This window comes from Natator depressus, chromosome 3 (genome assembly GCF_965152275.1).
Source record: "Natator depressus isolate rNatDep1 chromosome 3, rNatDep2.hap1, whole genome shotgun sequence".
NCBI lineage: Eukaryota > Metazoa > Chordata > Testudines > Cheloniidae > Natator > Natator depressus.
Genome location: NC_134236.1, coordinates 134,885,296 through 134,900,402, shown reverse-complemented (window position 1 = coordinate 134,900,402; position 15,107 = coordinate 134,885,296). Strand labels below are relative to the sequence as shown.

Genomic DNA, 15,107 nt, shown 5'->3' with positions numbered 1-15,107 from the left:
AAATTGTTTTGTCTTTAGACTCAGGACTTCTCAGATGTCGTCTTTTTCCCCTCATTTCTGAAGGGTCCATCTTCTATCTTCAGTGTTTTGTTGCTTTCTGAATAACTCTTAATTTGTGTTTGGAAGACTAAAACACAAGCTGTAGGTTTTACTGAAAAACAGTAATGTGTTACATTGTTCTATTGCCATTTCTATAGTTGACCATGGACTAAGATCCACAAGTATGGTTAAATTTATTAAAGGCATTTAAAAATGCTTTTAGGGTTTTAAATTGTAATTTTAGGCACTGATACTGCAAATACTTACTCATGTGAGTAGCTACGCTTACTTGAGTCGCGACCTGGGAGTCAGTGGGATTAGTCCGATAGGTATTTACAGAATCAAATCCTTTGTGTGTATTAAATCAGCCCCTGTACCAGATGACTGGAGAGTAGCAAATATAACGCCTATTTTTAAGAAAGATTCCAGAGGTGATGCTGGCAGTTACAGGCTGGTAAGCCTAACTTAGGTACCAGGCTAATTGTTTGAAACTATAGTAAAGAGCAGAATTATCAGATGCATAAACATGATGTGTTGGAGAAGAGTCAGCATTGCTTTTGTAAAGGGAAATCATGCCTCCCCAATCTATTAAGTTATTTGAGGTAGTCAACAAGCATGTGAAGAAGAGTGATCAGTGGATATAGTGTGCTTGGACTTTCAGAAAGCCTTTGACAAGGTCTTACACCAAAGGCTCTTAAGCAAAGTAAGCAGTCATGAGAGAAGAGGGAAGGTTCTCTCATGGATCAGTAATTGGTTAAAAGATAGGAAATTAAGAGTAAGAATAAATGGTCAGGTTTCACAGTGGAGAGTGGTAAATAGCCAGGTCCCCCAAGGATCTGGGACCAGGGCTGTTCCACATATTCATAAATGATTTGGAAAAGGGGGTAAACAGTGAAGTTGCAAAATTTGCAGATGATACAAAATTACTCAAGATAGTTAAGTCCAAAGCAGACTGTGAAGAGTTACAAAGTGATCTCACAAAACAGAGGGACTGGCCGACAAAATGGCAGATGAAATTCAGTGTTGGTAAATGCAGATAATCCCAACTATACATACAAAATGATGGGGTCTAAATTAGCTGTTTACCACTCAAGAAAGAGATCTTGGAATCATCATGTTTAGTTCTCAATGTGCAGTGTATGTCAAAAAAATTAACAATGTTAGGAACCATTCTGAAAGAAATAGATAATGCTCCTATATAAATTCATGGTATGCCCACACCTTGAATACTGCATGCAGTTCTGGTCACCCAAAAAGATATTAGAATTGGAAAAAGTACAGAGAAGGGCAACAGAAATGTTTAGGAGTATGGAACAGCTTCCGTGTGAAGAGAGAGTCTGGGACTGTTGAGCTCAGACAAGAGATGATTAAGGGGTGATGCCACAGAGGTCTATTAACATCATGAATGATGTGGAGGAATTGAATAAGGAGGTGTTGTTTACCCCTTCACAAAACACAAGAACCAGGGATCACCTGATGAAATTAATAGGCAGCAGGTTTAAAACAAACATAAGGAAATACTTCTTCACACAAGGCAGAGTCAGTCTGTGGAACTGGAGGATATTGTGAAGATCAAAAATATAACTAAGTTTAGAAAAGAATTAGATAAGTTAATGGAGCATAGATCCATCCATAGCCGTTACCCAAGATGGTCAGGGATGCAACTGCATATTCCAGGCACCCCTAAACCTCCAAATGCCAAAAGCTGGGACTGGATAACCTGGGAGGGATCGCTCAAAATTGCCCTGTTCTGTTCATTCCCTCTGAAGCATCTGACACTGTCTGTCAGAGACAGGATAGTGGGCTAGATGGACCATTAGTTTGACCCACTATGGCTGCTCTTACATTATTATTAGAGTTGTAATATATGTAACAGTCTATTATTCTAGTATTTTTCCTACTACATTCTGCAGATAAGTATCAAAATACTTTAAAGAGTATAATGTAAGTATGCCTCTTTTAGAAATGGGTTAACAGAACTTATTTTAAACTCAAAGTGAAGTATTTTAAGTTAAGATAATACAAGATTTTTATGTACATTAGCGGCTCAATCTCACAAGTTTGTAAACAATTGCTGTGACAGTACTATGCATCTCATAAAATCATGTCTTAACATGATATATCCTCCTGGTTTGGGAAATATAGGCCCTTCAGGCTGCAACATGCTCCACAGAGATGGTCTCAATTGAAGTACAAATTGCAGGATCACAGCATTAATCGCCATAGTTATTACATTCAAATAGTATTGCACCTGGAGGTGGACTGATACCAGTCCATGGCATCAGAAATTAGTTTTCTATTCTAAACAAGTGTAAAGATAAGATATTGTCACCCCTCTTTGAGTTTAGCAGTTATCCAAAATTCAGGGTCCTATGGTTTTGTTTGAGGAGAAATTGATGACGCAGCCAGATACCATTTGATACTATTGTTTATTTACAAAGAATGTACAAAGTCCTGTTTTCTGAACATAGCAAGAATCAAAAGGCAGGAGACACTTTCTTTGCTCAGTGGTTCAAGCCCCTTTTTAGACAGCACTCTGCCCAAAAGCTCGCATAACTTTCATTGAGGGCCAGACTATCAGTGCTTCTGTGGCTATGTCTAACGCTTGCTTGCTTGCTGTCTCTTTCTTGCCTTCTTACTTTCACAGACACACACACCTACACAAAACATATGCCTTTGTTTTGAGTGTAAGCTACTATTTTTCAGCTGTCTGATTCCATAAAGGAGCTAAACTGTTGCACAAATTGAGGGTGGCTGTTACATCCACTGGTTTCAGCAAGGATTTAACCCAACTCATATGAAAACTAATGATGCATTAATGTAATACAGTTATCTAACTCCTCATCCACCTTTATTAAGAAAAATCCTCTAATTTTTGTTGGGGTTGATTTGTTTATCTAAGAATAATTTTTACTACCTTGAATCTTGGTCAGTAAAGCAATAGAATATATTTGTTTCTTGTAGCTCTCCGGACTGTTGGATGACTGCTTGTGTGATATAGAAAGCATTGATGACTTTAATACTTACAAGATCTTCCCCAAAATACAGAAACTGCAAGAACGAGACTACTTCAGATATTACAAGGTACAGTAAGAATGGCACTTTTATACATAGCTAAGTGAAAACCCAGGATATGATGGTCTATAGACTAACTCGGTCTGATCTTCATTTTTTTTTTTCTGAAATCTTATCAATTTCTTTCTTAGCAGCCCAAAACTCCCTTTTATCACTTGATAGTCTTTAATTTTTTGATTGAAAATTATACTGTCTGAGCTCTGGTATTTGCCACTGATACAGGGTTTAACACAGCACTAAATCACTAAAATTGTAATCCAATGGACAAGTGATTCCCTACACCAAGTGGTCTGCAAGCACGACTGTATTGCAAGGAAGCTTTTTAGTGGAAGAGTTACAGGAATGAGCAACTTTGTACTGGAATATTTTGATAAATTAAAAAAAAGCACCAAAACAATCAAGGAATGTAGAAACCCAAGCCATTATTTAAATGTTTGTAATGTGATAGATTCCTGACCAGTCAACTACATATTTTATACTGAAATTGTGACAAGATATCCAGTATTGCTTACTAGGGATGAATTCAGTAAGTCTGATTGTAATGCTAGAGGCTGCAAGGATGGTTATGAGACTTCTTGCTAAATACTTTTTGGCTGTTTTTCCCCCCTGTATTTTGTTAATTTGGGTGATTGCATAATGCCTGTATTTTCATTGTCCCTTCTGCAAACACACATACTAAATATGTAATGGATTCTAGTGCCTTTGTCTCATTTTGGAATTTGAAGTATCTCTACACCAGTTTGTTTTTATGAAATAATCTGCAGTTTAAGGTTCTGTAGTAATCTTTCATCTAAAGTGGTCTACTATATGTGGGCGATCTCCTGGTAAACTATTTGATGCCTGTATATTCTTGAGAATTAGCATATCAGAATATTCTACTATTAGCCCATAACTCCTCACGAGAAATAATGAGATTTTTGTAACTGGATCCTTTTTGTGGAAATCAGGAACAGAAAACATGTCTTTATATACTTTTCTGTATTCCTGTCTTTGTTTTTGTTGTAGGGATTTTGCACTATGTTTCTCTCTCCCTCCACTTTGGTATCAATATGCTTAGAAAAAGAAAATACAACAAAGTTAACTAGAATCCCAAATTCTGAATACACTTGTGTATTATTCTTCAAGGTTGAAGCTTTTAGAAAGGAAGGGAGTAGACTAAAAGGGAGAATGCTAGGTAACTTCTGTTTGTTTTAAGGGGTCTTGTCTAAGGGTATGTCTACACTATGAAATTAGGTCAAATTTATAGAAGTTGGTTTTGTAGAAAGCGGTTTTATACAGTTGATTGTGTGTGTCCCCACACAAGTGCTCTAAGTGCATTTAGTCGGCGGAGTGTGTCCACAGTACCGAGGCAACCGTCGACTTCCGGAGCATTGCACTGTGGGTGGCTATCCCACAGTTCCCGCAGTCTCCGCTGCCCATCTGAATTCTGGGTAGAAATCCCAGTACCTGATGGGGCTAAAACATTGTTGCGGGTGGTTCTGGGTACATATCGTCAGGCCCCCGTTCCCTCCCTTCCTCCCTCCGTGAAAGCAAGGGCAGACAATTGTTTTGCGCCTTTTTTCTTGAGTTACCTGTGCAGACGCCATATCACGGCAAGCATGGAGCCTGCTCAGCTAACCATCACCGTATGTCTCCTGGGTTCTGGCCGACGTGGTACTGCATTGCTACACAGCAGCAGTTAATTGCCTTTTGGCAGCAGACAGTGCAGTATGACTGGTAGCCGTCATCGATGTAGTCCTGGGTGCTCTTTTAATTGGGCGCCTGGGCAAACATGGGAGTGACTCAGCCAGGTCATTTCCCTTTTAAGTTTCGTCTCGTGGCGATTCCAGTCCTACCGGCAGTGCACTGTCTTTTAACCTCCAGCCAGCAGAAGATGATGGCTAGTCGTCATACTGCACCGTCTTCTGCCGAGCACCCAGGAGATGATGACGGCTAGCGGTCATACTGCACAGTCTGCTGCCAGCAACATGTATAAAGATAGATGAAGTGGCTCAAAACAAGAAATAGACCAGATTTGTTTTGTGTTCATTTTCTCCTCCTTCCCTCTGTGAAATCAACGGCCTGCCAAACCCAGTTTTGAGTTCTATCCTTGAGGTTTTGAATTCTATCCTTGAGGGGGCCATTCAGTTTCTCGCAAAGCCACCCCCTTTGTTGATTTTAATTCCCTGTAAGCCAACCCTGTAAGCCATGTTGTCAGTTGCTCCTCCCTCCGTCAGGGCAACGGCAGACAATCGTTCCGCGCCTTTTTTCTGTGCAGACGCCATACCACGGCAAGCATGGAGCCCGCTCAGATCACTTTGGCAATTAGGAGCACATTAAACACCACGCGCATTATCCAGCAGTATATGTAGCACCGGAACCTGGCAAAGCGAAACCGGGTGAGTAGGCGACGTCAGCACGGTAACGTGAGTGATGAGGACATGGACACAGACTTCTCTCAAAGCAGGGGCCCTGGCAATGTGGGCATCATGGTGCTAATGGTCCAGGTTCATGCGGTGGAATGCCGATTCTGGGCTCTGGAAACAAGCACAGACTGGTGGGACCGCATAGTGTTGCAGGTCTGGGATGATTCCCAGTGGTTGCGAAACTTCCGCATGCGTAAGGGCACTTTTATGACTTTTGTGACTTGCTTTCCCCCGCCCTGAGGCGCAAGAATACCAAGATGAGAGCAGCCCTCACAGTTGAGAAGCGAGAGCCCTGTGGAAGCTTTCAACGCCAGACAGCTACCGGTCAGTCGGGAATCAATTTGGAGTGGGCAAATCTACTGTGGGGGCTGCTGTGATGCAAGTAGCCAACGCAATCAAAGATCTGCTGATATCAAGGGTAGTGACCCTGGTAAACGTTCAGGTCATAGTGGATGGCGCTGCTGCAATGGGATTCCCTAACTGTGGTGGGGCCATAGACGGAACCCATATCCCTATCTTGGCACCGGAGCACCAAGCCGGCAAGTACATAAACCAAAAGGGGTACTTTTCAATGGTGCTGCAAACACTGGTGGATCACGAGGGACGTTTCACCAACATTAACGTGGGATGGCCAGGAAAGGTACATGACGCTCGCATCTTCAGGAACTCTGATCTGTTTCAAAAGTTGCAGCAAGGGACTTACTTTCCAGACCAGAAAAATAACCACTGGGGATGTTGAAATGCCTTTAGTTATCGTTGGGGACCCAGCCTACCCCTTAATGCCATGGCTCATGAAGCCATACACAGGCAGCCTGGACAGTAGTCAGGAGCTGTTCAACTATAGGCTGAGCAAGTGCAGAATGGTGGTAAATGTGCATTTGGATGTTTAAAAGCGCGCTGGCGCAGTTTACTGACTCGGTTAGACCTCAGCGAAACCAATATTCCCACTGTTATTACTGCTTGCTGTGCGCTCCATAATATGTGTGAGAGTAAGGGGGAGACGTTTATGGCGGGGTGGGAGGTTGAGGCAAATTGCCTGGCTGCTGGTTTCGCACAGCCAGACACCAGGGCAGTTAGAAGAGCACAGGAGGGCGTGGTGCGCTTCAGAGAAGCTTTGAAAACCAGTTTTATGACTGGACAGACTACGGTGTGAAAGTTCTGTTTGTTTCTCCATGATGAAACCCACCGCCCCTTGGTTCACTGTACTTCCCTCTAAGCTAACCACCCTCCCCTTCTCCCTTCGATCACCGCTGACAGAGGCAATAAAGTCATTGTTGCTTCACATTCATCACACAAATAGGGGGATAACTACCAAGGTAGCCCAGGAGGGGTGGTGGAGGAGAGAAGCACCAGGAGGGGTGGTGGAGGAGGGAAGGACAAGGCCACACTGCACTTTAAAAGTTTAAAACTTATTGAATGCCAGCCTTCTGTTGCTTGGGCAATCCTCTGGGGTGGAGTGGCTGGGTGGCCGGAGGCCCCCCCACCGCGTTCTTGGGTGTCTGGGTGAGGAAGCTATGGGACTTGGGGAGGAGGGCGATTGGTTACACAGGGGCTGTAGCAGCGGTCTGTGCTCCTGCTGCCTTTCCTGCAGCTCAACCATGCGCTGGAGCATATTGGTTTGATCCTCTAGCAGCCTCAGCATTGAATTCTGCCTCCTCTCATCACGCTGACGCCACATTTGAGCTTCAGCCCTTTCTTCAGCCCGCCACCTCTCCTCCCGGTCATATTGTGCTTTCCTGCACTCTGACATTGTCTGCCTCCACACAGTCGTCTGTGCTATGTCAGTGTGGGAGGACACCATGAGCTCAGAGAACATTTCATCACGAGTGCGTTTTTTTCGCCTTCTAATCTTCACTAGCCTCTGGGAAGGAGAAGATCCTGTGATCATTGAAACACATGCAGCTGGTGGAGAAAAAAAAAGAGGCAGTGGTATTTAAAGACACATTTTCTAGAACAATGGCTACACTCTTTCACAGTAAACCTTGCTGTTAACATTACATACACAGCACATGTGCTTTCGTTCCAAGGTCGCATTTTGCCCTCCCCCCCCCCCCCCCGGCTAACAGCGGGGAACATTTCTGTTCAGCCACAGGCAAACAGCCCAGCAGGAATGGGCACCTCTGCATGTCCCCTTAAGAAAAGCGCCCTATTTCAACCAGGTGACCATGAATGATATCACTCTTCTGAGGATAACACAGAGAGATAAAGAAGAGATGTTGTTTGAATTCCAGCAAACATACACTGCAATGCTTTGTTCTACAATGATTCCTGAGTACGTGCTACTGGCCTGGTGTGGTAAAGTGTCCTACCATGGTGGGTGGAATAAGGCTGCCCTCCCCAGATACCTTTTGCAAAGGCTTTGGGAGTACATCCTGGAGAGCTGCAAATGCCAGGGCAAATGAATCATTAAGCATGCTTGCTTTTAAACCATGTATAGTATTTTAAAAGGTACACTCACCGGAGGTCCCTTCTCCGCCTGCCGGGTCCGGGAGGCAGCCTTGGGTGGGTCCGGGGGGGTACTGGCTCCAGGTCCAGGGTGAGAAACAGTTCCTGGCTGTCGGGAAAAGTGGTTTCTCCGCTTGCTTGCTGTGAGCTATCTACAACTTCATCATCATCATCTTCCTCGTCCCCAAAACCTGCTTCTGTGTTGCCTCCATCTCCATTGAAGGAGTCAAACAACACGGCTGGGGTAGTGGTGGCTGAACCCCCTAAAATGGCATGCAGCTCATCATAGAAGCAGCATGTTTGGGGCTCTGACCCGGAGCGGCCGTTTGCCTCTCTGGTTTTCTGGTAGGCTTGCCTCAGCTCCTTCAGTTTCACGCAGCAGTGCTTCGGGTCCCTGTTATGGCCTCTGTCCTTTATGCCCTGGGAGATTTTGACAAATGTTTTGGCATTTCGAAAACTGGAATGGAGTTCTGATAGCACGGATTCCTCTCCCCATACAGCGATCAGATCCCGTACCTCCCATTCGGTCCATGCTGGAGCTCTTTTGTGATTCTGGGACTCCATCATGGTCACCTCTGCTGATGAGCTCTGCATGGTCACCTCTACTGATGAGCTCTGGCCAGCGTGGCAAGCTGCAGGTGACCATGCAAACAGGAAATTGAAATTCAAAAGTTCTCGGGCCTTTTCCTGTGTACCTGGCCAGTCCATCTAAGTTGAGAGTGCTGTCCAGAGCGGTCACAATAGAGCACTCTGGGATAGCTCCCTGAGGCCAATACCGTCTAATTGCGTCCCAGTACCCCAAATTCAACCCGGCAAGGCTGATTTAAGCGCTAATCCACTTGTCAGGGGTGGAGTAAGGAAATCGATTTTAAGAGCCCTTTAAGTCGAAAAAAAGGGCTTCATCGTGTGGACGGGTGTAGGTTTACATCGATTTAATGCTGCTAAATTCGACCTAAACTCCTAGTGTAGACCAGGGCTAAGTACAACTTGGTCACAGTTGTAGTTCACATGACTAGAAAATATAGCTGTAATTTACTCTTTTTTTTTTTTTTTATGTCTCCCAAGTGAGTTATTGAAAAGAAAATAAATTGTATTCTCTGCACTGCATGTCTTGTTCTTTGCTGAGGAATGAATTCCTGATCTGATAGACCTGAACTTAACTCTCCTGAGTATACCAAAGGAGTACAGTGCAATTATCCGAGTAGCATGGGGGACATGGATTTTATTCATAGAATCAGAAGCTCCTATAATGGAGATGGCAGGAGTCATTCAGTAGTGGGGAGGCCTCCTCCACATCCAGGGCCTCGTCATACTCCTCCTTGTAATCCTAGCCGGGGGTCTCTGTTCTGCACTGCTCACTTCCATGATAGTGGGGTTGTAGAGGACTCCGTGCACTACTGCAGGAGCCATTCAGCATCGAGGTAGCCTCCACTTGTCATTGTCGTCCTCCTTACAGTCCTGGCCAGAGCTATCTGCTTTATTAGCCAAACCTCCTCAATGCCTGAATTTCTTCCCATGGCCTCTGCACCATGTATCTCATGCTGGGGGACAAGGAAGGGATTCGGGTAGGAGTTTTGATTAAGCGAGAGTATACTGTACATCCAAATTGAATCTGAAGATGAAACTGTTTGTTTTCCTCACAAATACTACTACATTACAGCAGAAGAAATGGATACCTTGCTCGTGCAGGTCACTATTCTGCTAAATTTCTCCTCCTGCTCTTTTCAAGAAGTAAACTTCATGCTGTACTTCGAGAAGAGTGGCAGTAGCATATACAGAATTACCAGTCTTCAAAATGTCAACTGTGCCCTACTGCAATTTGAAATATTCACAAGGCAGTGGAAATGGGAGGTTGTTTTTCACATTCAGTTTCACGTCAGAACATCCCAGTCAGGGAATAGATGGTTTAAGTGACAGAGAACGGTTTGTCCCTCAAGGATGTAGTAAGAGATTTCACTTTTCTGGTCCAGAGGTTTGATTTCCCATTCCTCTTTCCCATTCTCTCTCTCCCCCCGGTAGGCTGCTAGGATAATGGAAGAAGGGTGATTGGAGGGGAGGAGTGAGAATCATTATATATAGTAAGAATTCAGGGTTCCACATCTCATGTGCACTACAAATCAAACATCACATCTTGATACATCTTTTTTTCATAATACGGTTAGCCACATCATAGGTAATGGCTAGAGCAACTGATTTTGAATTTGATTTTTGGTTCTTGCCACTGAGGTTCTGCTGCAGAAATAATTGGCTTTAATATCTGCAGTTTTAACAGGTACTAATCTAGCCATTTTGCTAGGGAAATATTTTTGACCTTCAGTAGTTTGTATCTTAACTTTTAGCCCCTGACCTGACCTCAGAATGCCAGTAGGGGTACATCTACACTGCAGCACTGGGCCAGACCAGCTGATTTGGGTTTGCAGGGCTCAGGCTGTAGGGCTGAAAAATGCAGTGTAGATGCTCAGGCTGGACCCAGGCTCTAAGACCCTGTTTGGGAGGAGAGTCTCAGAGACTTGTCTTCAGCCCAAAACCAAACAATAATTTGCAATTATTAGCCCCACAGTCTGAGCCCTGTGAGTCTGAGTCTGTTGACCCTGATTCTGAGGTTCAATGGTGTGGGTTTTTTATTGCAGTGTAGATGTATCCTAGGTGTTATGTGGGGGAGGGAGGGAGAGACTGGAAGTTGTGAGAAAGAAATGCTGTGGAAAAGCCAAGCAGCCTAGATTGTCAAAGAAAAAGATGTGTCTATGATTCCTTAAAGGTAATCTGATTTAATAATAATAATAAAAAAAAAAAGTTAGCTTGTGTCCTTTTGGTTCTTTATGATGTAACAGAAGGCCTGAACTTAATATCAGGAATGTCATCTGGTCTTCCTTGATTTTGTTGCAGAATTTATTGGAAATGGAATGGGAGCTTTATTAGCCTTTAATTAACGGAGTACTGAATCTTTAACAAACGCATCTTTTCCCACAATTGCTACATAGGCATTTGAGTTAAATGTTTTTAAACACTTGGACTAAAAATCACTTGTGCGCTTACTCAAATTTCTCTTGTCTGGTATTTTTGTTATCCAGCAATTCTACATTCGTCCATAGTTTTTTGGGAAGGGATTGTGGGCCAAGAGGAGAGAGAGGGAGAGAAGGTAGATGAGAACAACATATCTAATGTTTGTTGTGTGCTTTTTTTTAAGGCAGGAAGAAAAGAAAAGTTCTTCACAATAGAAGTGGCAGGGTGGGATAACGCTTTGACCTCCTTTATGTATTGTGGAGGGAAAAATGTTTAATGTCTAACCTTATTTCCTTTTAAGACTGGTAGACTCTAGGCAATCTTGTGGTTTCTAACATCTTTTTGAAGTCCTGCATTTAAGGCTAACTGCTAGCAATGTTGTAATTTGCAGCTGATCAAAGAAGTAACAAAGCATAGACTATAACACTGCTGAAGGGGAAGAAAATTAAATATAAGCATATATGTAAGTTAGCTATCTTCTGCTTAGTAGGCCAATCCAAAATTTGTTGAGAATAATGATGACCAAAAGCATCTAATCATCTTCAGGGGTTGCACTTGAGTGAACTAAATTGCTTTTAAAACAAATTGACTTAATCCAGACAAAAATTACTTAATGTGACTTTTAAAATGTGAAAGAAATACATGATGCATCTGATGTCACTGAGTACCCATTACAGATGCCTTTGTTTTAGTAGCATATCAAGTCAGGGCTAGCATTTCTGTCTGTTAGTATCATTTGTTTCCGGGGTCAGGACAGAACATTGCTAATTCTCACTTTGCTACTAAAGTTATTACAAAACAGTCAGCAGTCTTGCTCTACTTTTCAAAGATTTGCTAGTAGTTCTGTAGTGAGAGCTTATTACTGAACTCTTATTAAGGTAAGGATTCTTGAATTTTTTGTGGTGTGGACCCCATCTTTTATGTAGTCTTGTGGACCACCTGCCCTTTCTTCATTCATAGTTACATGATATCCCTGTGTTAGCTATAGCGATTGCTAAACTGGAAGAGTAATTTTAGGGCAGTATTTAATATCTTTTAGTTACCTATTAATGCAGTTAGCAACTGGAAACAAGGAGAAACAGCATTATATGACTAGACAACTCTCCACGGATCATAGTTTGGCTACATCTACACTTAATGCTGCAGCATGTTGGCTAATATAATATGAAGTGATAACATAATTAAAAATTAAAGTCTACCTGTCAGAATAATAAAACATGCAATTTTGTGATGCAGTATACTTGAGTCTCACTGATTGTTCTCTTACTAAATCACAAACTTTTATCTACCATGGTTTTGCCTACACTAGCAATTTTTTCAGTTTCGCATTAGTGCAGCTCATCAGTGCTAAATCATTGGGGAGAATCGTTGAATCATTGTACACAGGACTTGTGAGTCTCCCAGCTAGTATGAATTAATGAGATTCAAGAACTGAATTATTCTAGAAGAGATTTAACTTTCAGGATTAATTTCAAATATTCAATTTTTAAGAGTTCTATGCTAAATTAGCAATGTACGTGGAGATTTAGAAATAACAAATGGCTAAAAACAAAAACACTTTGAAAATCTCATCCCCTTCTTTTGTGCCTAACAGGTCAATTAATTCCTGAGTTCTGAATTCCACTTTTCTTCTGCAACTGCAGCAGAAGTCATAAATTCCTCCAAAATACAGAAAACAAAAAAGAAATCTCAATGCAAAATTACTTTAAAACCAAATAAATTGAGCACCCCCCAAATGGATGAATTTAAAGCACTTCCTCCATTGTAATGCAGTTAGCTAAGGGAAGGCAGATTGAATATTATTTTTTGTTTTTTCCATCTGAGCTGCTATTTCAGAAGGTCTTGATGTCTTCCATCAATTGATTCTTGCCATGCAAAGCAGTTCTGACTAGAGAATGTTTCTCTTATTTTTAGCCTGTATGAACTTAGTTACTAGTCAGAAAATCTGCTGGTGCTATGTGTAGTAGATTTCTCAGCTTTCTTTTAGAGAACAGGGGAAGCAGTAGTCTAGTAGTTAAAACAAGGGATTTGGTGTTGAGCGCTCAGTTCTGTTCCCAACTCTGGCACTGTTTCATTGTGTGACTTTGGGTAAGTCACATACTGTTTGTTTCCTAGTTTCCCCATCTGTAAAATTGGGATAATGTATCAACTTCTGTAAAACACTTTGGGATCCTCTGATAAAAGGTGGCATATAAATACAAATTGTATTACTAAACATCATCACTCAGACTCAACATTATGTAACTAATCAAGATTTGGCCTGTTTGTAACAGACTGGCTTCTGAGCTTCTGCTTTTTTGGGGGGGTGGTGGTGGTATTCATAATTAAGGGATATCTTATTCCTCATTTGTAATAAAAATAAGAAAAAATGTACTGTAAGTGTAAGTGACAGATTTGTTTCTTCTCTTTGAGTAGGAGATGCTGTTTGCTTTATTAAAGAACATTAATTGAAACACTGTGTTTGTTTGCCTTTCCTACAGGGAAAGAAATAAATACTTTTGAGCTATATTATTAAGCCTTTTTTAGAGAATAGAAGACTCCTTCTAGTACTTGTTGCTATTCATGGAGATTTATATAATTCTGTTGTCCTCCCTAATCCCTCTGCTTGGAATTTGAAATTGTTTTGTTACATACAAGTATTTTGTATAAAATTGATTGGACATAAGATTTTATATGCTATCTCCAGGCAGTGAAACACTACTGGGCAAAAATTATTTAGAAATGAATAAATGTGGTGCATTAAAAATTTCATTTTAAAGTATCAGATTAATAGGTGTATTGACATACTATATACAATTTTTATACCATTGTACTGGCATTATGTAACTCTACCTCCTTGTATATGTGTGACCTGTGAAAGTGTGTTACGGGCAAAGAGACTGTAATGCAGTCTTAATTCTGAACTTATTCTGTGTGTGTATATGTACTTCTTAAATACAAAATCTACCACTAATGTATCATTAAGGTTGAGAAAATGAGTACTCAGAAGTTAAGAAATTCGGTTTGAGTGGCTGTTCTGGTTCTGCCATATGCATGAAATTGACTTTAAGTGCTTGTAACTTCAAAATTTCTGGATGGAGTTTCTAGCTTAAGCAGATTTGAGTTATGCTAGAGTCGGTACTTCTGTTTGAAAACAAGGGGAAAAATATGTGAGGTAGCTTGTTCCTAAATGTTTTGATGATTGAAAAAGGGCTGAATGGTTTGCTTAGACTTTACAGAATATTTCACCATTATGCTATAAACAAGCATTGAAAATTTTAGCTCCAAATTAACTTGAGAAAATTATGGGCACTTAAAGGGTAATAGTGGTGAAAATGGATATTGGAACTTCACCTTACCTATTGTGGGTGCTACCCATGATATAATAAGGTAAAGAGATGGAGGAAGTAAATATTTTCTGATATAAACTATCTAAGACTTTTCCAAAATAAAATTTGTCAAAGGTTTCTGATGCTATAAACTATAGGAATTGTGTACTTGTGGTATCTGTGTTTTTCTCTGTACTCGTAACCTAGGCTAGTACTTGGGAGATCCAGGATCAATTCCTTGCTTCTGTGCAAACTTCCTATGTGACAATGGACAAGTCACTTAACCTTCTTTGGATGGTTCCAACTGTATTCTACTGGGGGTTATGCACATGTGCCATGCGTCCGAAGCTGGAGCTTTTGAAAGTAATACTATTCAGCAGTCCGCGCATGCATTCTTGCATTGCCTCATGGTTTCCCCTGAGGCGATAAATGGTGGGGCAGGCCACCAATGTCTACAGTTCCTTCTCACCACTGCATCGTCTGAGTTGTACTTCTGCTATACTCTCTTGTCCTTGGTGATGCATTTTCCAAAATGTGTAGAAAAACTCTTTTTTATTCTTGTTCATAGTTAAGATTTTATAGTTTTTGTTCTAAATTTTATAGTTTCAAGTTGTTTTATAGGATTAGATTGTGAAGTGCTTTGAGATCTGCTGTGAGTGCTATATAGGAAATTATTATTATTTTTTTTATTATTATTATTATTATTATTATTATTGATTATATTTCCATAAAACAAACTACTTGGGTTTGGTTTCTGGTTTAAAATCTCCTTTAAAGTCTGCATATAATTGTTAAATTACTTATATATAATTCTTACTTACAAATCTGCTTC

At 41.2% G+C, this 15,107-nt stretch overlaps 1 protein-coding gene across 2 annotated transcripts in view; it reads left to right on the top strand.

The window, feature by feature from the left end:
* Positions 1 to 15,107, top strand: part of ERO1B (endoplasmic reticulum oxidoreductase 1 beta) — a 59,218-nt gene that overhangs the window by 5,517 nt on the left and 38,594 nt on the right. For both annotated transcript variants that reach the window (XM_074948890.1, XM_074948889.1), the window contains exon 2: positions 3,004 to 3,123. In XM_074948890.1, the coding sequence (XP_074804991.1) occupies positions 3,004 to 3,123 (120 nt within the window). The remainder of the gene's footprint in view (positions 1 to 3,003; positions 3,124 to 15,107) is intronic.